Here is a 26,194-nt window from a genome sequence, read left to right as displayed (position 1 = left end):
GTCCAGTCATTTATAGACTTTCACTTCTATTCTTCCATCCTGGGAACTTCACCTTAAATCCCAAAACTACCCCATGAGATGTTTTGTCCTATAAATATGCCTGATCAGACACTACCAATCTGGTCTTGTTTTGAGGTCCGATAGACACTCTGTATCTCACCTGACTCCTCAGCAACTGCTGGCCAACTCAGATCCACAGGCAGTGTGCTGAACCACTTTCCTCTCACAGAACCCTCTGACTGGAACCTGCTTCTGGAATCACCTACTGCAATCCTGAACATCACTCCCTGCTGACACTTTTTATATCATTAGTGTATGTGTGTTTGTGTGAAAGTCGATTTTTGCTTTGCTATTATAAATAAAACTACATCTGGACATTGCATTTTGGAGTTCTGTTTCTCAGTACTGGCTTGACGCCTGCTTTTAGTTGCCTAAAGCCCTCTGAGCAGCTTTAAGTGAGCTAATAAAATTCTAATGTGAAGTCGAAGGCTTTCATGGCCGGCATCCATGGTTTTTTGTGGGTTTTTGGGGCGATGTGGCCATGTTCTATAAGAGTTTATTCCTGACGTTTCACCATTGGAAGCCATTGAAATCCACAAACACTAGGACAACTTCAACAGGAAAGAAGAAACCCTCAAAGTAAATAAAGTTAGGCTACCAGTCCTGAAGGACACCAAAACCAGGACTCAGCAAATGCAAATGAGAAACCATTCAGGGTCAGAGGCTTTCCCAGCAGACAATGATCATCAATTAGCAGACACTGATCCTTTTCTGCATATCCTCCTACCCTGAGGAGGACATCAACAACAGAGCAATACACAGATTAACATGGGAATCACTCCTCCTCACCCAGGGTCACACAGTGTGTGTGTGGGGTGTGTGTGTGTGTGGGTGTGTGTGTATACATACCCACTCTATTCGAGGTTAGCATTCTCTGAAGATGCCAGCCACAGATGCTGGTGAAACATCAGGAATAAACTCTTATAGAACATGGCCACATAGCCCGAAAAATCACAAAAACTAATAAAATTCCTCTTATTAAACATTGGTTGTGGGTGCCCTCTTGGGACCCTGGCATTTTGGGTAACACAGTTGCCCCCCATGGCCTCTTTGTTTTTAAAAAAATAATTAGCAAAGAATAAAAACATTACAACAAAGAAAACTATCATCAGTCTATGGTTTAATATGTGTGTGATCCCACAGTGGTGGGATGAAGCACCCTGGCAACACACTTGGACCACATACAATTCCTGTATAAAAACCAAATTAAAACCAGCAACAAAATAAAAGTGTAAAGATCTAAAAGCACTACAAGAGTCCTAAAAATGTTTGGGAAAATAAAAAACACAATCACCTGGTGAAGAAAAGATTAAAAACACAATCACCTGGTGGAGGGGGGCCTCTGTGGGAAAGGAATTCCATAGACAGGTGTTATCACTAAAAAGGCCTCTCATTTCTACCCAGGTGTCTCACCTCATTTGGTGTGGGAACCAGGGGAGACTCTCAAACTAAAAAGGTGTGGGTGGATAAATTTTCAACACCAAAAAGCAAAGCAAAAAAGGGGAAAAAAATGTTGTTGTGTGCCTTAAAGTTGATTCTGACTAATAGCAATCCTATGGTAAACCTATCATGGGGTTTTCTTGGCAAGACTTATTCAGAGGAGGTTTGCCATTGCTTTCCTCTAATGTTAAGAGAGTATGATGATAAGAGTATAACTTGCCCAAGGTCACCCAGTGGGTTTCCATGACTGAGTAGGGATTCAAACCCTGGCCTCCCAAACTCCCGGTCCAGTTCTCAAATTACTATACAGTGTGCCCTTCCCTTACGCGCGGGATCCATTCTGGACCCTCTCCGTGTACGGGAAATACTGTGTATGCTGGAGCCCCACTAAAAACAATGGGACTCCTGCCCGTGCTGCACGCACCACAGGCACACACACCATTACCTCTTCCAGCACACAGTTTTCAGTGTAAGCTGAAAGCCACATATGACACAGGTGCACTGTACTAAACTTACTCTTGGTAGTGGAATAACAGCCACTAGCAGACCACCTCCTTGACATTTGCTAATGTCCAGTATTGTTCTGGACTGATTCCCTCTCCCAAATTCCCTCTCTCTCCCTGTGTGTGTATGTGTGTGTGTGATGGGAGAGAGAGTATTTGGTCACAGATGTAGTAGCATTGGCTGTAATAAAGGAATCTTGAGGGGAAAAGAAGATACTTGGCTTTTTGGGTAGATGAACTTTGAGAGTAGCAAGAATCCATCAGATCTTAAGCATAGTTTATTTAAAATTATTTTATTTTCCCTCACTGGATGACAAGAGAGTTGGCATTATGTGAAGCACATACTGGATGGATGTCAAGGAAGATGGAATGCAATGAAAATTAAAATTCCCACTCTATCTCACCTGAGTGCTCCTCTCAGTTTTAAATTATTTGACAGGTGCTTGGGCAGCTCTTGTCAACTTCTGCTTTTTTAGACAGCTTTCTGAACAATATTAGAAGGAAAATCTAAATTATAGAAGCACTTCCTTCATACTTAGAAGACTTCATTTCCCAGTGGAAGACCTGCATTTTATTTCTATATTCATTAAAAATATGGAGTCAAACATATTTAAATATACGATATAATTTTCCCTTTGGCAATTTTTATGGTTTGTGTGTGTGTGCATGAATGCACATATATTCATATTACAGTGTTATACTGACTATTGTGCCAACAAAACACAAGTAAGATACCAGCTAAAATATTACTACAGGAACCACCAAAATGAGGCTGCTAGTGGCTCTTCACAGTGTGGTTTTCACTGCCTCTCTAATGTTTTGCTGTCTTAATTTGCTGTGGAATGGGAGATTTCAGTAGCCTGTAGTGAAACTATGGAAAACAGGACAAGCATACATTACTCAGATCTGGCTAAACTGCAAGAGGTTATCCACAAGGTCTCACAGAAGCATTTAAAGAAACTTTACATCAGCATTGCAAACAACTGTTTGAAGCACTTAGTTGTCTGTTTCTCCAAATCTAGACATTCATATCAAGGGACTACCTTTACTTTTACCTTTAAACAGAGGCTGGGTGGCCATTTGTCAGAAGTGCTTTGATACTGTATATTCCTGAATGGCAGGGGATTGGACTGGGTGGCCCTTGTGGTCTCTTCCAACTCTATGATTCTGTGAAATACTTGCAATGCAAAGATTATTTCAAGGAGTTGCAATGGACACAGTATCTACAGAGGCAGTGCATAGGGTTGCCAGAATTGTCCACTATTACCAGGGACAAAATGTGGAACAAATTCGAGACCAAACTGTAGGACAACTGCAGGACAAAACTCAGCCCAAAATGTAAGACGTTTAAGAAAAAGGGAGGACCTTAGATGTCCTACATTTTGAGCTGAGTTTTGTCCTGCAGTTATCCTACAGTTTGGTGTCGAATTTGTCCTACATTTTGTCTCTGGTAATCATCATACCCCTTCAGGCTACTAAGGCCCTGAAGCATTTGTTCCAGCTACATCAGTCTTGTCTTCACTGGTAAAGAGTGAAGCTGGAAATGTAACTCATTCCTTCTATAGCAATTTACCCTCAAATAGTTTCTGGCTGTACTAAGTGAGGACTGCGAGCCAGTGTTGTGTAGTGATCTGAATCCATGCTAGGCCGTGGAAACCCACTGGTGACCTTGGACAAGTCATAAACTTTCAGCCTCAAAGGCAACCCCACTCTGAACAAATATTATCTAGAAAACCCCATGATAGGTTTGCCTTAGGGTTGAGTCAGAAACAACTTGAAGGCATACAACAACAACAAACGAGGACTGTATTATTGATCTGTAGGCTAGCAGGTTGTCTTACATTACCTTATTATTTTATTTTATTTTATTGTCCTAATTTTCCTTTCAAGACCCTACAGCTGAAAAGATAGCATACTTTATAGTGATACAAAACACAATGGTCCTTTCATTTTCTGTCCCACTTAGTGCCTCATTATTACACATTCATTTAAAATGCATTCTTTTTCTTATGTTCAGGGCTGTGGTAGCTCGCTTTTATAAACAAAACAAGAAATATTCACATGCTGTGTTCACTACAGGAAATGATGCCTCTCAATTGACTATCCTCACTCCATACAATGAAAAGTGGGAACAGATTCCAATAAGCCCATGAGACAGCAAGGAAAGAAAGCCATTACTCTTGGCAAGGAAAAGAGTGTTGCACTGCAGCAGCTCAAGGAGACTGCCAGGAAGACTTGGAGTGGGCCTTTTGAGAAATAGCATCTATATTCTGAATGGCATAAGCTCCCTCTCCCACCAGTGTTAATGAATCTCAAAGACTGTGAGAACAGGGCAGTCCTGGTCATCTCTGTCTCCTCATAGTTATAGGTATGTATTTGGGAACAAGTGATCTAAATACTCCAAAGGCACAAGATCTTACCTGATCTTTGAAGTTAAGCAGTGTCAGACCTGGTTAGTATTTAGAAGGAAGACCACCAGGGAGTACCAAGTGCTGTAGGCTATATTTCAGAAAACGGCAAACCACTCCTGAATAAATCTTGATAAATAAAAATTCTATGATAGGATCATCCTAAATCAGAGTCAACCTGAAGGCACAGAATAACAACAAAGATAGGAACAGGAAGGTCCAGGCAAAACTGCTGGAGATCTGGCACATTGACATGGCATGTCATTTGGTTGTTTGGGGGTTTTTTGCTCCAGAGAGAGAGAGGCTTTAAAGACCACTTGACTACCAATTAAATTGGTGCATTATATTATTTGATAGTCACTGTGTGATTTGTTTAGTATTTGATAGTCACTGTGTGCTTTGTATCCATGACTCCTGTCTTTTTTCACTAACACGTTTCTATAAACGCCACTGACAAGATAACACTAACGAAGTTGGGAACAGAGGAGGCTGAGACTTTAGCTAAGAGAAACTCAATATCTTCTAAAGACAGGGCCCTTTATTGACTGCCAACTCACTGCAGAGTCTTACATCCAATCCTGCTTTGAAAACGCTGGGTTAGAACAAAGAGGCAGACAGCAAAAGTCTGAAGTCCCTGAGATCATCAAAATGCACATTCAAAAGTGTGCTGTTCCAACTTTGAAAAAACATGAAATTAAAGAATGTCTATATAGTTTGACAGGATATCAGTTTCCTCATTCTTCTACAATTCCTTGGCAATTTTCTTTTATGTAAGAAAGTCTTGAATGGATTTGAAGCCTTTGATGTCAATTCAAAGATATATCTTGCCAAGATAAAGGCCATAGGAGATACCAACTGGAAATTCACTAATTTGCTAATGAATATCGCTCCCAGAGTTTTACTGAAGTAAGAAAGTGGATCAAAGGGTAAGACTTCATTGATGGATATAAGAGAATACAATTTCCTGAAACCTGCACTCTGCAATCTATGACAGGGTGCTGAAAAGATCTTGACCCGATCCCAAAATATGAGCATAATGTTGTCATTCTAGCTTGAAGGAATGTTTTTTTGTATTGTAAATTGCCAATTTCTAGGATCGTAGCTTTAATTTCTGACATTTGAAAAGACAATTGATAGAACCATGTCAACAAAAAGTGTAGAATATACAAGTGCTGAACTCCTGGCTGTCATGAAGTACCTGTTCCTAAAGAAGAGAACTCCACAGGAAATCCATGAGTGTATGATGCAAACACTGACTGACAAGTTCCTGCCATACTCAGCTATTAAGAAGTGGTGCCCCTCTGGGAGGACTTCAAAAGTGTCAGCTTTTGGAATTGTTGAACATGCTCATGACCTGATTTTGGCATATTGGCAAATCTCAACTAAAACAATTATGGAGATATTACAAATATCCAGTAAAGTATTGGGTTTATAATTCATAAGCAGTTGGCTATGTGGAAGCTGTCAGTCAAGTGCTTGCCAAAATGTCTGAATGCTGACCAAAAACAAAACAGATCTAAGTTGATGAAACATAGTCACAACAGTACTTGCAGTGGCTGCATTTTGGTTCTCCACTGTGGATGCAACTCAAGACTAAAAGGTCAGCAGGAAAGATCATGGCCACAGCTTGATAAGGAAAGTATTTTTATGATATTGACTCTTTCCAGAAGGCCAAACAGATAATGCAGGATACTACTCTAACTTGCTGTGCCAATTAAAGGAGGCACTGAAGGAAAAATAGCAAAGGATTCTGTGGAAAGGTTTTTCTCTTTTTGCAGGACAATGCACAGGGCTTACAAGATGATGAATATTTTGAAGAATTTGTGGTCTGATGCAGACTATCCACCAATTCTTGTTCCATTTCCTGTTTTCAAATCTTAAAAAGAGTTTGAAAAGAAGAAAATTTGTGACTGATTCAGAGGTGATAGCAGACCAGACCAGTCCAGGAAAAAAAAAAAACCCTGGAAGGATTAAAGAAGCTTGAGATATAATGTGCCAAGTGCATCAAACTTCAGGTTGAATATATGGACTAGCATAGAGGTTTTATGGCTCTAGGTCATTCCTTTCTTGGTCAGCCCAAGAACTTTTCAACAACCCCTCGTATGTGAGCACATTTATATTCAAAATGTGGCATTGAGCATGAAAGTTTTAACCACAAGAGGGATTTAAAAAAAACCAACCAACCTCTTTTTACTCATAATCATAATCAGCTCATAATCAGAAATTGACAAGAGTCTTATCAATATGATATGGCAAGGGATAGGTTGTACTTCACAGCAGTGGGCAGAAATGTTTTTGCTAAGAGTTTGAAAAATCTGACCAGGAGGGCTTTAAAATGAGTTATGTGGAGGACAAAGCCAGTATTCTTTAGGGCAGGAGTTCATCAATAGCTAGAGATAATAGCCTGACTGTTATCTTGTAACAAGAAAAATAGTTACAAACACTCAACAGTGAGAGGGAGAAAAAACACTTGTAGATATCTAGGGACAATGGTCTATTGTCTTATATGTCTATACACTAATACAAACATCATGGGAAATAAGCAAGATGAACTTAAACTTGTAACACAGCAAAGCAAATATGATATAATAGGCATCACTGACACTTGGTGGGATGAGTCTCATGACTGGAATGTAGTAATAGAGGGGTATAATCTGTTTCACAGAAATAAACCAAACAGAGAGGAGTACCTTTATATGTCATGGACATTTATACCTGTGAAGAGATCCATCACTTAAATTCTGGAAGCCAGATTGAGAGCATCTACGGAAAAATTAAGGGGGGAAGAAACAACAATGATGTCATTGTGGGAGGGGGGGTCTACTACAGACTGAGGACTTGGATGATGCCTTCCTGGAACAGATGACCACATATTCAGAAAGGAGAGATGTAGTAGTAATGGGAGATTTCAACTATGCTGATATTTATTGGAAGTCAAACTCTACAAAAATTTAAGGTTCAACAAATTCCACAATTGCCTTGCAGACAATTTCATTGTCCAGAAGGTGGAAGAAGCAACAAGGGCATTAGCTATTTTAGATCTGATCCTAACCAAAAGCGATGGAGTGGAAGTGGTGGGTGAAGTGACCATGTTCTCCTGGGGTTGGTTAAACAATGGAAAGGACAAGTCGAGCGTAGCCAGACAGGCATTCTAGACTTTAGAGCTGATTTCAATAAACTTAGGGAAATACTAGGTGTGAGGAGATGGCAAAATGTTAACAAGGAAGAGAGAAAAGGCAAAACTACTCAACACCTTCTTAGCTTCAGTGTTCTCTGAAAAGGAAAACAGTGCTCACTCTGGGGAAAATGGAGCAGATGATGCAGTAGGGGAGATGCAGCACAGAACAGGTAAAGGGGTACTACAGGAATACCAGGCTACTCTAATGAATCCAGGTCTATGTGGCCAGAATTTCATTTAAGGGTATTAAAAGCACTGGTAGAAGTAATCTCAGAACCATTGGCAATAATCTTTGAGAATCCCTGGCAAACAGGAGAAGTCCCAGCAAATGTTGGGGGGGGGGGGAGAGAGAGACCTAAGTAATTACTGCCCAGTCAGCCTGACATCAATAAGAGGAAAGATTTTAAAGCAAATTGTTACACAGACAGTCTGTAAGCACTTAGAAAGGAATACAGTACAATGAAAGCTGCGCAGCAATTGAGATGATCTGAGCAAATTTCCGGGTGGAGGGGACTGTTGGGAAGTAGGGAACCCCTGCCATTTCTTCCTGATCCCATGAGACTGACTTTGACAATTGCTAGTAACAGCACTGCTCACCTCCACATTTGCTCAGTATCCAGCCAGTTATTCCTTTCACTCCCCACCATGCACAAATACAATATGTCCCATCCACTAATACATATTCCGCACCCCCCATTACGGATGTCCCTCTGATGCTACTTGAACATGACCATAAACAAAAACAACAAAACCCACTAAACCAATATTGTAGACCTTAAATATCCATTAGGATTTGGTTTCAGGACCCCCCCCCCCATAGATACCAAAATCTGTGGATGCTCAAGTCCCATTAAATACAATGGTGTAGTAATATCATGTCCCTTATATAAAATGTCAAAATCAAGGTTTGCTTTTTGGATTTTTAAAAAGTATTTTCAAGCTTTGGGTGGTTGAATCTGTGGATAACAAATCCGTGGATACAGAAGCCCAACTATATTAACATCATATCCAATAATAATGACATAGCATAACAGAAGAAAGGAAAGTTGGGGATTACTGTATATTTTATGGCAGGATCTGCTAGGGATCATGACAAGTGCTCACAGTTGCTTCTAATTTTTTCCCCTACACTTTTTGCTGAAGACACTAATGTTGCCCTCTTGTGGAATGCACTCAAATGCTTCTTCAGTTCTCAAGTGTTTTAAAGCTGCTTCACACAAGGCTAGTACACAAAATGTGTGGGAGGGGAGGCAGACTTTGAACTATGTAGTATTTAACATTATGACAGATACGGTGTGCACCTATGTTTGAAAGCTACAGAGTACAAGCTACACTAATTTAAGACACGATGGATTGCACAATTTATACACCAGGGGCAGCCTGCAGATGTTGTTGGACTAAAACTCCCAAAAGCCCTAGTGAAAATGGGGGTGAGCTGCAGTCCAACAACATCTGGAAGTCAGTTTAACTCCAAGCCCTACTATATTCACAGATTCAGCCTACGATTCCCGATGTAGGCAACTCCCTATTTGTGCACCCCAAATCTGTTTTCTGAAAAAGAGCATAATGCCTGAAATGGACCAAAGATGTCTTTTTTCAGTTAACTTATTAAGTATACTTACTGTGCTCACACTTCCATAACTTTCCATCATCTTTTGAATTTACTATGTGCCCTGTCTTCAAGACAAATATCTATTTTCAACTCTGCTTCTTATAAATTTCTGTCATAAAGTTCACTTTTAAATACGTATTTGAAAGAGGCTATCATCCAGCTACATCTATTCCAAATAAAACAGATAGCAAGGCTGTATAATTGCATTTATTTAAAACTACCGGTATGTCTGATCAGCCATGAGCAAGTCTCACAGATATAATGGACTGAACTGCTGGGTGGAATCCTGCACCCATTTTTTTGTCTGCTAAAACTCAGACAGTACGATATGAAGGAGCCAAAAAACATGCAGCAGAACAGAAACCAACTGACAGCAGCATCCTTTGGAAAACACAGCCTTGGCAATTTACCCATGCAGAAATTAGTGGTACACGCATGCATAACTTGCTCCTTCAAGCAGAGCAGGTAAGAACAGCAAAGAATAATAAAATGCAACTGATGTCTTGTTTAAAAAACAGAAACATCAATTTCATGTCAAGTTATCAAATCCCTTTACACTGGAATTCATTTGGAAACAGATATTAAGACTGACATTTGTCTGTAATAAACAGAATCTGTTTGTAAGGTAATATATAAGACTGAATCACCATGAATTCCACAAACCTCCCAAAATAGATGAAGCGTACTGTTTTTCTCTCTTCTGCCCTATCTGATATATCCTGATTGATATGCATTTATGACTGCTTCCCTAGTAATCTGAAATGGTTGCAAAGGCAATACAAAATCAGTAGTTAATGACGCCATGCAGAAAATAAATCATTCCTATATGGAAAAAGAAAGATAAACACTAGCAGTAAGTTTAAGAAATCTCCTATATAAATGGGGAATTACAAAAAATATGAAAAGCAGGAAGACTACAGAACTGTGCCATCTAAATGTATGTTGCCACCACCAGAAAAAAATCACTGCAAAAAATAGGTGCTAGGAAGAGTGAGGAACATGAGGCTCTCCAGATGTTACTGGTTTTCGGCCCCCATAAGCCAAAGTAACAAGCTGGTGGGGGCTTTGGAAATTGCAGTCCATCTCTGTGGTAAAGGTATAATGATATAATTGTTGTATAGGCTTAACGTATGCTCATGCAAAGATGGTGCTGGCAGATATGGGTCCTGCCATCTTAATGGAAGACTTTTCCATGGGTGTTAGCGGTGCAGTAAAGGCCAGTCCACTGGGCAGGAGAGTAAAAGGGGGTCTACTAGTAAACTGGTACAGGTAGTAACTTTTTTAAAAAGTCTTTTAACCAGAGTATATAAGGGACAAACTACACACTGCATGCAAGTGTACTGAGAGAAACCTGACAGTTCTCTGAAATTAAAACCAGGACCGGAGGCTGCAATGAAGAAGGGGAATGGATAAGGAGAGAACAACATGTTTCCTAGCTGGCTTTTTCTTGCTCAAAATCATACTCTGGAGGAATCCAGTCATTCTGACAACAACATGGAGTATATACCCTTTACTGTGGCTTTTCCATACTTAAGTAGCTTTTCATTTTAAAAACACAAAAAGCCCAGGACTCCACTGTGTCTGCTTCTAAATAATATCCAGACCCTTAAATCTAGAATAAAAACCTTACCTTTGGCCCACAATTCCTAGAATCTGAATGCTGACTAGGCATTTTGGCAGGTATAGTCCCAAAAAATGTGATTTTCCGACCCTCTGCCTAAATCTATCTAGCAAAGTAGGAATGAGAGATAAGTGAAGAAATCTCTGACAGGGACTGAAAAATAATATTTTCTTAATATGGTTATAAAAACATTTAACTTTAAGGAATAAGAAAAACAAAAGAATATCAAAAATACGAATCACTCAAATGAGATGATCATCAGAGTTTCCTCACTCGTTTTTGTCACAAAATTGGAATAAACCATATCCAACATTGATATTCATTGATTGGCCGAAATTCTCTAGATTGACAACTCATTACCAAGGCAGGGAACACCAAGGCATTCCCAGCACCTGCCACTTTCTCCAAGGGAATAAGGGGATGTTCATAATACAGTGGAACACCTCACCATTGCCTAAAGGTTTCGATTGCCCTCTCTCATTTAAAATCTGATAGAAGTATCTCAAGCTGACTGTAAAACACATGCACAATATAAAAAGTAAGGATAAAAATTTTCACCATCCCAAATCCATAATTTTCTCTACAGTTTAAGAGTAGGAATGGCAATCTTTGCTTATTTCATTCTTGCATGCACACATACAAAGATGAATAATTTCAAACTGCCCCACCCAAAGTTAGGGTGTTGAATATTTTTACCAAATTTTGGCACTTTGGGCTGTGAAAAATTCATTTCCACAAACCAAATTGAGAAAAACTTTCAGCTGTTTCCTCATGACTTACCTGTCAGTTACAGAGGTGCTGCTTGGTGGCAGAGCATTGGCTACTTACTTTTAAAAGGTAATATGTTATGGTAACAGTTCCGAGGCAAAAAAATTGCTACCATCATGGTGGGAGTTTTTAAAGTACTTTGTTACTTTCCCAATTATTAAAAAGGAATTCAAATAAATACTTTTAATTGCTTATGTTTTTTGTAGTTATTTGCATTCAAGATGATTTCAACCTAAGATCACCCTATGACTGAAAGACTTCCATGAGCCCCAGTAATCAAAGGTCCTGCTCAGGTCTTGCAAATTGTGGACCATGGCTTCCTTGATTGAAACAATTAACTTGTAGTGCGATTTCCCTCTTTTCTGACTGCGTTTCACTTTACCAAGCTTTATTGTCTTTGGAGAAAGACTCTAACTGCAGCCAAAACAAAAGAGAAGAAAAAAGTGACAGACAAAACACTACAGGCTATAAAAGAAAGAAGAGAAGAAAAATAAAAGGGTGACAGGAATAGAACCAGAACATTGAATACAACTACTGTACAGTCGGCTCTCGTCCGTGGGGGATCCATTCTGGATTCCCCCCTCCATGTAAAGCAAAAAGCGCATATACTCAAGCCCCATCGGATAGAATGGGGCTTGGGCTCGCCGCGTGCATGTGCCATTCTTTTGATTGCTGGGCGGCATGGGCTCATTGTATTCAGTTATTAGTGTGCAAGGACAAAGAGAATGCAGAGAAATAGAAGCCAACAACCAAATAGGGAGAACAAGAGACCTCTTCCACAAGATCCAGGAAATCAAAGAGAAATTTAAATCAAGAACGGTGATTCTATTTGATGAGCAGAAGAACATAACATATGACCAAGATTAAGTTTTTTTCTTACAAAATGGACTCAGTACACAGAAGAGCTATATAAAAAGGAAGAAAGGATGAACAACCCATGGGAACCTTAAAATGAACCCCAAATTCTAGAGAAATAGAAGCATTACTCCAAGCAATTGGGAACAATAAATCACCAGAAACAAATGACATGCCAATAGAACTGCTGAAATGTATAGAGATAAAATTGATTTCAGTTTTAATTAAAATCTGCCAACAAATATGGAAAACCAAACAATGGCCCATAAATGAAACGTTATCAATATACATTTCCATTCCTAAAAATGGAAACACCAAAGAGTACAGCAACTACAGGAGCATTGCAATAATCCCTCATTGGCAACACAGTAATTGGGCATGTGAATTTAGTCTTGTTTTTAAAATTTCATAACAGAAAATCATGATCTTGAATAGGTACCTAATACAGCTTTTTAAATTTTCTTTAAAACATCGCATCTTACCTAATTTTCACTTTAACCACATCAAACTATGTCCATGTAAATACAGTTAGGCTGTGTGTATGCTATTGTAATTTAAAGGTATAGTTTTAATTTTTCTAGTAGTTTTTGTCACAACTATTGATATTACATTGTGATATACAGGAATTATGATTTATAAATAACATTAGCACAAAAATGTGCTAATGTAGTATGGGACTATCCTTCCACATGAAGAAGGAATATCTTCCCACATGAATCACCTAAACTACTAAAATACCTAATGCAAGCTCTACATGGATCTCAGGTTCTTTGGTTTGCAACTGTGGATGTTCCTCCAATGTTGTTCTTGTTGACAGGTAGGGAATTTATGACCCATGGATAGCAAGTGATGCACCTAAAAGTTTTTGCAATTCCGCCCCACCCTCATTTATTGCCATTGCTGACCAAATTGTATTTCAGATGAATGGGAGAGTACAATATAACCCCAATGCTGAGTGTCCATCTCTAGCTACACTAACTGAGCACAAAGACTGCCAGAAATCCTTCAAGAAAACGCATCTCAGTAACCAATACTTTGCAGCACTCCCCAGAGGTGCCTAAATGTCAGTGGAATGTAATGACAGAATAGTACAACTTCTATACAACACGCCTACAAACATTTTCTACATTGTATATATTCAGCATTTTGACAAAAATACATTCAACATTTTTGAAAACACAGTAGTGCTTTTTAAAATACAGATTTCTAGCAAAATGTTAAAAGCATGAGAATGGCTCAATAAATCAACCGACTGAGAGTATTGATAAGATCTTGACAGCAAGAACTGGTTATGAAATTTGGCACATAATTTTGCATGCAAATGTGTTGGCAGAAACCTGTAGGGGAAGAATCTTGTCTTTCTTGGGCTTAAACAAAGAAAGGGGAGCAAGAAAGGTTGGTAAAACCTTAAGCAGAAATAAGAAAAATGAACAGACTAAAGTAGTACTAGCTTTACTGACCATTTCAGCAAAATCCCTTACCTACGCAAAGTGATCCCATTGAAGACTTTTAAATAATTGAGGAAAAATCTTCAATAGCAAAACAGTGCATGTGCATTATCATCTTTCACTCGCCTCCAGGTACTTTGCCATTTTCATGTCTCATGCTTAATTACAGGGGCCTAAACTGGGAATTGACTGATATTTCCTGAATCACAGACATTGAAAGAAGTAGTTCAGCCTCTCTCCCCATGGACTCACTAAGACACTGTAACAACATTGTCTCCAATTTAATATACTTTACATTTGATAATAATCTCAGGGACAAGCTATAAACTGCACATGTTTGGATCCCCCAAATGACTGGCAAAGTGACTATGTTTGAATAGCTGCATAAGGAGCAAGTCACCTAAATCAGGGGTAGGCAACCTGCGGCCCGCGGGCCGGATGCGGCCCGGCAAGGCCTTGGGACCGGCCCCAGCCCGGTCCTGCTGCCGATTGCCGCCGGGGCCTTTGGGGGGGCAATTGTCTATAGAAGGCTCAGAAACATGCATTTATACTAACATTTTTTTTTAAAAATCAGCAAATTTTTTCACGTGTCCTCCATTTTTTTTAAAAAAGCGTCTTCCATTTGAAAATTTTGTCCTACATTTGTCCCAGTTTATTTATATATTTAATTTTTAAAAAAATTATTTAATTGTTTATTTTTTGGCTTCGGCCCTCCAGTTGTCTGAGGGACAGCAACCCAGCCCCCGGCTCAAAAAGGTTGCCTACCCCTGACCTAAATAGTTGGTAACCCTCTCCTACCTGTTTTAACATTTTAAAAAATGCCTATTTTTCAAAATCAGAAGTTGAATTCCACCTATTTCTTTTTCATTCTCTCATATATTAGTACAATCTACTTCACACTCAAGAAACAAACAAGAAACAAAGAAGAAAGAAGGAAATAGAAGGAAAAATAAGGAATATACTTTTTTCATATGTGGTAGACATGTAAAAAAAGCAAAAAGTTATTGGTCCAAGATATATATATGCTACTTCAAAAAAAAAAAAAAGTATAGTTTGCAATGACACCAGAAATAATTTTGATGGGTATTATGGGTAAAGCATTGGATAGTGAATATAAATTACTTCTTAGATATAAACAACTGCAAGAATGTTGTTTGCTCAAACATGGAAATGGATAAAAGCACCGACAACAAAAACATTGAAAGTTAAGGTTATCAGATAAGCCCAAATTGCCAAATTAACATGGATTTTAAAGGATAAAACAACTGATAGCGATCTAAAAGTTTGGAAACAATTTGAGGACTTTTTGAGCAATAAGAATTCTAACATTGTAATAATATTAATAACCATGGTAAGTTTATTTACTGAGAACTGTAATGGTAGATCAATATATTGTTTCTTTGCATTTTTGTTTTTCATTGCTGTTTAGAATCATAAATCGCAGAGTCCTCATGTGTTTTAGTCACAGTCTGCTTCCACTCTGCAGAATTAATAGAGTTTGACACTGCTTTAATTGTCATGATTCCATCCCATGGAATTCTGTAATTTATAGTCTGATGTAGCACCAGAGTTCTCTGACAGAGAAGGCTGAGTATCTCAAAAAATGACAAATCTCAGAATTCCATAGCACAGAGCCATGGTAGTCAAGGAAGTATCAAACTGCATTAATATTTAAATATACAGGCAGCCCTAGTCATCTAGCCACTTCTGTAACATTTGGTTTCAGTTTGGGGCATTTTTAGTAGGCCAAGGAGCAGAACACTGGTCCCTGGATGTGCCAGAATTGTCCACCCTTGTTTTAAAAGGAAGCACAGGGCAGTGCTAATTCAGTCAAGGAGGCATTGGTTGGGAGAGGTGGCATTTTATTCTCTCTCTCTCTCTCTCTCAAAACACAGGCCCGTTACAGACCGCCCAAAAGGGGCGGTCTCGGGCCGCTGCTGGTAGCAGCGCGGAGGAGTCGCAGTAGCCAAACCGTGCGACTCCTCCGTGCTGCAAAGAAGGAGCGTGAAAATCACGCTCCTTCCAGCAACCCGGAAGAGACGCTGCAAGTGCCAATGCGCGCACTCGCGGCGTCACTTCTGGGCTGCGTCGTGTGGACGCAGAGCGTCCGCTACGTCAAAATGGCAGCGGCCGTGTGGAACAGCCACCGCCATTTGTTACGGACTCTGTCCGTAATAGGAGTAGGGGCATCTAGAAGAGACGCCCCTTTTTCAAACTGGGACGTCCTGAGGATGTCCAAAATGGCAGTGTATAACGCGCCACGGTGTTTTTTTTAATCTAAACTCCCTCATCATTCCAAAGGTGTAGTACCATCTCTCTTGTGGGGGAAAGACAATACAGCACAGGTACATTCTTTGCACCGAAAGGCTTATAACAATCAGGAAGGCAGGGCAGATTGAGAAAACGGCACACATGGGTAAGGTTTATTCCTCTCCCGCTAAATCGAATGAGCAACTTTGCCATCACCACTGTTCTTTGAGGTGAAGAATAAGGACATCATCTGTAGGTCTGTCTTCTGTGCACTAACAAAGCAAATAACATTGTTCACTATACAACACACAATATTCGGAATGTACCACACATGCATGTGTACAGCCACCAGTGCAAAATTAAAGCACCTTTTCCAACAATATATTTTCCTTTGATTGCTAATAAACAAAGCCAACCCCTCTGGAAAAATACTTGAGAGTTTTCAAGACATCATGGAACTGAAAACAAAGGACTTCCTACTTTGAATACCTGCTGAGACCCCAGCAAGCAACTGAATAAATCAAGTGCCAAGATTCTGAAGGCCCAGTGCCTCCAAATAATCATCCCCTGACATTATTCTGTTCCACTTTCTGCCTGGTCTATAAATCATAACACATCATTACCTCTCTGGCTTCTCCCAAACTCCTACTCAAAGCTCACTGGGTGCATAAATAATGGTACCTACTGTGTAAACAAGAACTGACAGGCCAGTTTAAGTTAGGCTGATTACAGATTAACATTCATTAGCCTCTTCCAATAATTGAATTGTCAATGCATTCAGTAAGCAAACTGGAATGTTATCTCCTTTTCACAGCCCATGTAAAAGCCCCTCCTTCCTTTTAATGAATAACTAGGTAGATAGTTGTTTTTTACAACAGTATCTCTCTGCACGTCCCCTATGGCTCATAATTTAAAGAAACATAAAACTAAATAACTTTTCCCTGCTTTTCAGCTAGTTTAAAAGATTTCAGTGTCACAAACCATTGTGGTCTTAGGAAACTGACTGTCTCCTTGAGTATAACAGCAAGCACTCATTAAAAAGCATCCCTCAGTATGAGTATGTGCAGATGAAGGTAGGAGTAAGCAGGGAAGTTTTTGGAAGAATATAGAAGGAATGAAGAAAAATGTAGAAAGGGCAGATAATGGGGGAAGGTTTAAGACAAGGAAGACAACGAAGACAGAAGTGGTAAAGAAAGGTATAAGGTATAAGAAATGTAGATATATGGGTCTGGAAGATATTAGAATGAGGAAAGAAACTGAAATGGTAGATATGTTAGTGTTGAGAATGTGTAAGAGAAATGTACCATATGTTTGTGTATTTGTTCATAATCTGAGAATATTTTGTGCATAATATATATTTTTTTAAAAAGCATCTTTCAGTGCATCCTATTCTGACTCTTAAAAAGAAAAATCAAAATGGTTCTCTCTGACAGAGAGTTTGCTGTTTGTGATAGTTTAAACAGAGATTTTATTTCAAAGCACTTTAAAAAATAGCTGACAACCCCTAAAATACTTCAGGTGAAGGGTCACAGTTCGTTTTTGGAAAGGAATCTATTAATGGCAATCTGATCTCTCATTTTGTTACAGCCTATCTCATAAGTGCTGACTTCCTCCAATACCAACTCACCTGCTGAAATACAGTATCTTCTATTACCTCACCCAAGGACTGTTACTGTTGCTAATGTAATTCATGGCATAACATAATGTTTGCCTGTAATCATACAATAAAAATACATTTTAAAAGTACTACGGGCAGTAATTACACAAAATTAGACTGCCATCTTTGAAAAACTGAGTGGAAGCTTTACTTGTTTCTTAAAATTTGTTCAGCTGTGATGTGGAACTTTTGGCATCAGCAGTCATTTCTACCTGTCAGGCTCTGGCTGCTGCTGCATTTCAGAATTAATGCAGTTTGACACCACTTTAAGTATCATGACTCCATCCTGTGAAATCTTGAGATTTGTAGTTTGTAGTGGCACCAGAACAGGCTATCTCACAAAACTGAAAATCTGCAGCAATGAGTCATGGCAGTTAAAGCAGTGTCAACCTGCATTAATTCTGTAGTGTAGATATAACCTCAGAGGGCTGGGTAAGAATGTCTGTGTGGACAGAAAGCCATCCAGAAGAATCCTTGTGTGCTTGGGTGGTAAGAAACAGCTTGGGAAGGGTAAAAGTTTAAGCACCTCCTTCCTTGCAGCATTTCCACTCAAAACTGAAGCTTCATGAAGTTCCTTTTTATTAAAACCACTATTCCAAGATAGGTTATACTGGCACTTCTTTGCTATCTTTCTTCAGGCAGGTTAAAATTCACTTGTTTTTTTTAATTCAGCAGGACTTTGAAGACAAGGGAAGAATTGTGCTGTACAGGTTGCAGAATTATGCTGTACAGGTTGAGTCTCCTTTATTTTGAATTCAGAAGTTCAAAATGTTCCAAAATCCAAAATGTTTTCATGGGTGGATGAGATAGTAGCTCCTTTGCTTTCTGGTTCAGCGTACACAAGCTATGGTTCATGCACAAAATTACCATCAGACTATGTGTATAAGGCATATACAAAACATAAATGAATTTCATGTTTATATTTGGGTTCCATCTTCAAGATTTCTCATTAGGTATATATAAATATTCCAAAATCTGGATATCAGATAAGCATTTCAGATAGGGGAGACTCAATCTGTACTATCTATCTGTTTTTTATTTATTTGTTGTTTACAACAGTTATGTTTGTAAACTGGTTTTATGGATAATACAGTGGGCCCTTGGTATCAGTGGGGATGTGTTCTGGATTCCCCCCCATGAATGCCAAAATCCATGGATGCTCAAGTCCCATTGACAGTGGTGTCATGGCCACACTGCTGTTCCACCATTAAAGACAATGGCATTTTGGAGAAGCTGCCTACTCCTCCTCTTCCTCCCGCCACGCCACGCCATGCCTCGCCTTCCTCTTCCTCCCCCTCCTCCTACTGTGCAGTGCCTTCCTCCTCCTCCTCTTCTTCCCGCCGCCCCACCCCTTTGTCCTTCTCCTCTTCTGCCCCCCCCATGGGCTTGCCATCTGTGGATGCTCAAATCTGCAGATGGCAAGTCCACGAACAAGGAGGGCTCACTGTATTTTGTGTAATTTTAGCTATGTCTCTTTCACCTGTTGTAAGCAGACTGGGAAAAGGGCAAGAAAAGTAAAAGGAGGAAGAGAAGAAACATTTGACAACATATCTGCTTGTGAAGTATAATTTATCTCTTAGTTAATTAGCAGTAGAAGTAAGATTTAACTTCTCAGCTAACACTCATAACTATCATGCTGTTAAATATTCATGGAAAGGCATGATCAGTTATTTCTTTTCATTGGTTCTAAAATGACTCTAGAAATGATTTCATTCCACAAATCCAAGACAGATATAATTTACGTGACCAGTGATGAACATTAACTGAATATTTAGCAGTGAACATTTAGGTAGATGCAGCTATAGGGACATGACACTAAGGTCCTCTACAGCCCGGTGTTATACTCTGGCCTTGGGGCAGAATGGGGGGATGGTGTCTGCATGCTGCCTGCCCCAACTGCACCCTGATGCCACATGACTCACTAGATGGCGGGCAGCGTCATGCCGTGTCTTCAGAGCAGCACTTACATGTGCTGCATCAAAGAAGCACTGAAAAGCCACCATGGCTAGGGCACCTTTTCTGTGGTGCAAAAGAAGCTCCTTTTTGCAGCTTCTTTTTGCGCTGCAGAAAGGCCAGATTGGGACTGCAGCGTGTAGTTTCCATGGCTCTGATCTGGATAGGAAAGGGAAGGCTGCAGGCCACTCCAAAGGGTATATATAACAATATATACCCTTTGGAGTATATATACCCAATATATACAAACAATTTTATATATTCCCATTAAAGCTTGTATGGTTACCACTAGAATATGTTCATATCTTTCACCTGATTTAAAGCCTCTTGACCAAGGCCTTCCAGATGCTATTGGCCTACAATTCCCAGTCAGCATAGTCAATGGGGATATGGGAATCATAGCTGCCCATCTCTGCCCTAGATAGTTATTAGGTTAGCTACTCCATCACCCCTTTTCTGCTAGGATTCATTATCAACACTGGATGGCTTGTTTTTCTATACCCATTAAATCATATCTAAGAGCTACCTTATAGCCTCATTACTTTCACTCTCTAGATGTGTCATTTTTCTCTGGTGCTCATTTTATTTATACATGGCAGTCTGATTCAGTCCACTGAACAGGAACAAAAAATATATTAATTCTTCATTATTCCATACATCCTTTCAACCAGTTCTTTCACTACCTTTCAGCAACCTGAACAGATTGCAAAATTCATTTCAATCCATGGAACTGCAATACTGGAGAGGAAATTAATTTTGGCAGCTGATCGTTTATCCATATTACCAGATATGATACCATTTGCATTGTGTTCTGTATTAATCCTATGCCTATGTTACATTGTAAGCCTTGACCAACTGAAATTTAGGTCAGGATTATTTTTTCATCTTCTGAACTACCTTACGTTTGTAGTTTTTTTAAAAAACTACTCAGGTTTTCAAGAAATTGTACTCAAAATGCAACATGAATAGAAACATACTCTGCAACTGCACCCCCTCCAGTTATATCCTTCTGTTTACTGGGAAAATATAAAGATAAAAATATAACCTCATCTGATTACAGAAGTCCATGTGATCAGGAACTCTATTAAGGTACAGTTCTCAATCATACAGAGCTTTAATTGTGTTTAGGGGAGCATGGTTGCATTTTCCCTTCAGTTCTTCCCAGTAAATATGGGAGGCAACAGCTTTAGGGAGTGAGCCTGCAACACACATCTCTAATCCCTTTCATGGATGCAATTACTGAAATGATGAAATTGTGCTTTAGATCATGCAGTTATTCCGTTCTAGTTCTATGGAGTTATATTGTTTTTGCTCAATAAATTAAGTGAAATAGGGTAAAGCAGAAAGCTGAACACCTTTGGGTGATTTATGGTCCTTCTGCAAAGCAGCTGCCCTCCATATTGCAAGGCAGCGTTCAGAATAATGAAAAATGTATGTAGATTTCCACTTGGGTCTAAGACAGAAATATAATCAATGTCACTACTAGAAAAAGTTAACTTATTCTGAAACCCAACAACTGTCTTCCTAGAAATGCCTGTCATAGCATAGTGTTCACGCCTTGCATGCAGCTCCCAAAGAGCCTGCCCTACTGCTAAGAAACCAGAGACTCATGCTTCTTGAAGGTAAGATTCTCCTCTAAAACAAGGCATGGGGGCACTTTATTTTAGGCAGAAAAGGTTTTGCTCTTTTTTTTAATGAAAGTTCTATCATCTTTATTACTGGAAGAGAAGCCATTAATAACGAGTAACAAAATGACTAGCCATGAGAGATGTCCAAATTGTGATCTAACATGTGAAGGGTGTATTGTAATAACACTGACATTTCTGTTTCTATGGTTATCTTCAGAGATGCATACCTACCTCTCAGCTGGCTAAAGGTGGTAATGAATTTGCTGGTCACAGCCTTCAGCTCATTATTGGCCAGAGTGATGAGATGAATGCCTTCTGTAACATGCCTCATAACTTTGTAAAGGGCAATGGGGAAGGTCATTAGTTTGCAATCTGCAAGATCTACAACAAAACAACAGAAGAAAGAAGGGAAGAGAGAAAGCTGTATTTTCTTTGGCAATAATGTATTATGATCTAACACAACACATTTGAATTATCTGTCCTAAGGATCTGAGGGGTCCCCCCCACCATGGACTATGGATTTTGTTTTCAACTGAATGAGATTCACCCTCATCACTCAACACCTTCATTTCAAAATCACAACACACTGTGAAAATCTACTTCTTTGAAGTAAGCTCTGTTTATTCTGATGGTTAATGGACATTCTAACCACTCTGATTGTTAATTAAAGTAACCCCATGTTCAGGGCTCCAGTGCTATTTAAAGTTAGGGGTTATGACTATTTATAGATTGTCTGTGAAAAGTCTCTTTCTGCTCTGACCATCCACTCACACCTTTACTGCACCCCTCAGATTATGGTTCAAAAGGAAAGAGTATAGCACTTAGACATGAGAAAGAACCAGAACTTAGAGACAGTAGTGTTTTGTGTTCATGTGTTAACATTAAATAATTGTTACCGTTGTTCAAACTGTTGGGGGAGCTTTGGTTGTGAGTTCCTGCATGGCTGGGGGTTGGACTAGATGACCTTTGTGGTCTCTTCCAACTCTGATTCTATTATTCTTTGTTTCAATTATCATTAATAGCATGTTAGTAAATTATTCAGTTTAAGTGTTTAAAAAATCAAATGAAATCATTAAAATGATATAAATGGGTCAGCCTCCACTTAAAATAACAAGTGAAAATAATGTGAAATGTTAGTTGTTACTATAACCATGAAATTTATTATCATTCAGTGATATAAAGAATATTTTACATTGTTGGAGGAAATTTTTAACAAATATGGAGTAACAAATTAAATTTTTAATGAATTAGTTCCAAACACCATTGTAAATTTTGCTGAGGGTGAGTGTTTATCCTTTCGCTCCCCTCTGGTATTATGTTAAGGTAGTAATGCCCTCCATGACTATGAAGTACACTTTTAATGCAGGTAGCCAGCATAGTATAGTGATTTGTCCATTGGGTTATGACTCTGGAGACCAGGGTTCAAAAACTTGCTTGGCCATGGAAACCCCACTGGTGACTTTAGACAAATTACACTCTATCAGTCTCAGAGGAAGGCAAAGGCAAACAAATATTGCCAAGAAAACCCATTTACAGGTTCGCCTTATGGTCACCATAAGTCACAAATGACTTGAAGGTACACAACAACAATTCCTGTTCTGATCAATGAACATCTGTTATCTGCTACTAGAGACCACACGGATGCCTTCCTAGAACATTCAGAATAGAGAGGTAGCAGCAATGGGAGATTTCAACTATCCTGATATTTGCTGGAAATCAAATTCTGCCTACAATTTAAAGTCAAATCAATTCCTCACTTGCCTTGCCTTGCCTTGCCAACAACGTCAGTGTCCGGAAGGTGGGAGAGGCAAGTAGGGCATCAGCTATTTTAGATCTGATCCTAGTCAACAGTGATGACCTGGATACTAAAGTGGAATTGTTGTGCAGAAAAATGGGGAGCAGAGCCATTTATGCCACCATGAGCAGAGATAAAGGCAGTAACTAATAAATAATAAACATATATATTCAGATGCTGTTATTTAAGGTAGTATTCAGTTCAACAGAATGATCCTACTCTTGACTTTTGAAGCTTCAGAAAGTTTTCATATCCATTGGGGATGGGGGACTGAGCGGTACGAGTTGCACCTTCCCAAAGGACAACTACAGGAAACATTGAAAAATCTGTGCAAAGCCAATTTGTCATTGTAGAAATCCCTTTATCAAAATATGCTCCTATTCCATCACAAGTAAGTTCAATGAGGTTAAATTAACAACTTGAATTTAGAGTACTGCTTGCATTTTAAAGGCACATGAATAATAATTCAGAGATGCTAATATATTGGTCAGCACAGAAGCCAGATAAATAGCTATTCCCTTCTCTGTATAGGAGTTCTTTCCCTCACAATGACAGGCTCTTCCACCAAGTATAGATTGCCTTTCAAAAATACACTAGAATTGAACCAATGGATGTCAAAAGGCCACTTTCATAAAAAATAACTCACAGCAGGCTGGCATGGGACACAAAATTGCTCATGAACTTCCCTGACTTCACTGCAAGTAGCAAATGCTTTACTTTAGTCTATGCACAATTTCCAAGTGGTTAATCATATAATTATGGTCCATATTCATTTGCATGTTCTTGCAATCTGCAATTCTAACCCTAGGTAATTCCAACATTGTTCTTCTCAAATGTAGATAGGTTTTTTTTTTGGGGGGGAAGCTATATCTTTACTTAGAGCACCCCTTCCTCCCTACCTTCACACACAAAATGAAAATTAAGTACAGTATATGAAAGTTTCAGGCAAAAGGCTACTGCTTTGGAATAATTATGAACCACAGTACAATATAAAGGATTTTAGTCTACAGCCATTAAAGCTGAAAAACAGGTATTCAGAAGCTCATGTTTCCTCATATCTCTGCTTAATCTATCCTCCAACATGTGGGTGAGTGCTTTCATAGGTTTACACAACCCACTTCCTCAGAAGATCTAAACATGAAAGTTTAAAAATCTGTTTCCTCTGCAACTTTTTTCTGTTGTGCTCAGAGAGAGAGAGAGAGAGAGAGAGAGAGAGAGAAATGGCTATTGAATTAGTTACTGTAAATGTGGTACATTAATATTGTTGTGTGCCTCCAAGTCATTTTTGACTTATGGCGACCCAAAGGTTTTTCTGGCAAGTGTCTTCAGAGCGGGTTTGCCATTGCCATCCTCTGAGGCTGAGATAGTGTGACTTGCCCAAGGACACCCATTGGGTTTTTGTGCTCAAGAGGGGATTTGAACCCTGGTCTCCAGAGTTGTAGTCAAACACTCAAACCACTACACAACACTGGCATCTAAGTTAATGAAGTTCATGTGCTCGTGGGTATTACTTCTATATACATTCAGCCCTCCACATTTGCAGCTTTAACTTTTGCAGATTTGATTAATATGCTCTCTCTAGGAATCTCTAGGTCCTCCAAAGAAATTCTACTGGAAGTTGATCACAGAGTTGCAGAGGAGGACCTAAAGATTCCTAGAGAAAACACTTCTCTAGGCATTTGTAGATCCTGCAACATGATTCTATGGTCAAATTCCTAGAGAGTTGTTCTCTCAAGTTAAAAAAGTACTATTTATTTATTTATTTGTGTCCCCCCCCCCTTTTCACAGGGGTCCTGTGTTCCTAACCCCAGCTAATGTGGAAGGACAAGTGTAATAACATTTGCTACCTGAAGTAGAAATGGCATGAAAAGAACATGGATAGGATCCTACATCACAAAAAAGCGCAACTCAACATGTTTCAGCAAACCTTTTATCCAAAACAAACAAAATGCACATGTGAAATGAAACCATCAGGTCAAGTAAACCTTGCATAAGTAAAGAGAAACATTTTGAAACTTCTAGAGACCACTTCAGAGCTTCTTCCAAAATCCATCTTCACAGCCTCCACTTTATACTATTAAATTTTAGTGGCCAAACCTATAGATCTATGTTTTTCTAACATGGGTAACTGTTAGTGAGCTAACAGATTCCACTTTGTGGAGTGTGAAAGGACCCAGAATCTGTATAGGTATACCTTGGTTAACCAAGTCAATGTGCTCCTTGGCATTATTTCTTTAATAGAATGTTTAGTATCAGAGGAAAGGATAGGCATAGATTCCTATACCACAAAAAATAAAGGTAGTTCAACATGTGTCAGCAAACTGTTCAAACTAACAATATGTACATATAAATATAAAACAACCAGGTCAGGTGAGCCCTGCATGAATAAATTTAAAAAAAAATATTTTGAACTTTGCCATAAAAAGGGTTAATTTGTATTTCAGACTTTCATCAATATTTGTTTGCTTTAGGTTGACAAGCTTGATGCTGAAATAAAGTATGATCAATGGGAATAGAATAGAGCAGTGGTTCTCAAACTGCGGGGTGGGATTGCCGGGAGGGTGGTGCAAGAATTGCTCAAGGGCAGGCACAAGATTAGGAGACCCTGATCTCTCATCTCCCCAAACCTTTTTGTCCTGGAGGGGAAGAGAAAGGCAAGGACAGTGCTTAGAGCCTCTGCTTGAGGGACAAGGAAGAGAGCTACTTCCTTATAAAGTATTAAAATACAGTATGAACATACATTAATGTGTGAATGAAAGTACACACACTAAACAGAAAAATATTTTTATTCATATACTGCATCAAGCAGAGGGGCATGTTGTCTGAATGCAGATGCAAAGGTGAGAAGTCTGAAAGCCACTGAAGTAGAGGAATGTTTGTTTGTTTGTTTTTTGTCTTTTAGCATTGTTTGTACAGTGTTCCTAGGGGGAGATGGGTCATGCTAGCATACTTTGATTTTCTTTGTTTGCTTCTGCACTATGCAACCCTTGAGAATCCATCTTCTATTAACTTTGCCGT

At 39.1% G+C, this 26,194-nt stretch overlaps 1 protein-coding gene across 8 annotated transcripts in view; it reads right to left on the bottom strand.

Moving 5' to 3' along the window:
* LRRC20 (leucine rich repeat containing 20) overlaps positions 1–26,194 on the bottom strand; it is a 147,713-nt gene that overhangs the window by 92,392 nt on the left and 29,127 nt on the right. For all 8 annotated transcript variants that reach the window (XM_042456636.1, XM_042456632.1, XM_042456635.1 and 5 more), the window contains exon 3: positions 21,613–21,762. In XM_042456636.1, the coding sequence (XP_042312570.1) occupies positions 21,613–21,762 (150 nt within the window). The remainder of the gene's footprint in view (positions 1–21,612; positions 21,763–26,194) is intronic.

The sequence above is a fragment of the Sceloporus undulatus genome, chromosome 3 (assembly GCF_019175285.1).
Source record: "Sceloporus undulatus isolate JIND9_A2432 ecotype Alabama chromosome 3, SceUnd_v1.1, whole genome shotgun sequence".
NCBI lineage: Eukaryota > Metazoa > Chordata > Lepidosauria > Squamata > Phrynosomatidae > Sceloporus > Sceloporus undulatus.
The sequence above is the reverse complement of the archived record's forward strand: the minus strand, read 5'-3'. Positions and strand labels throughout refer to the sequence as shown.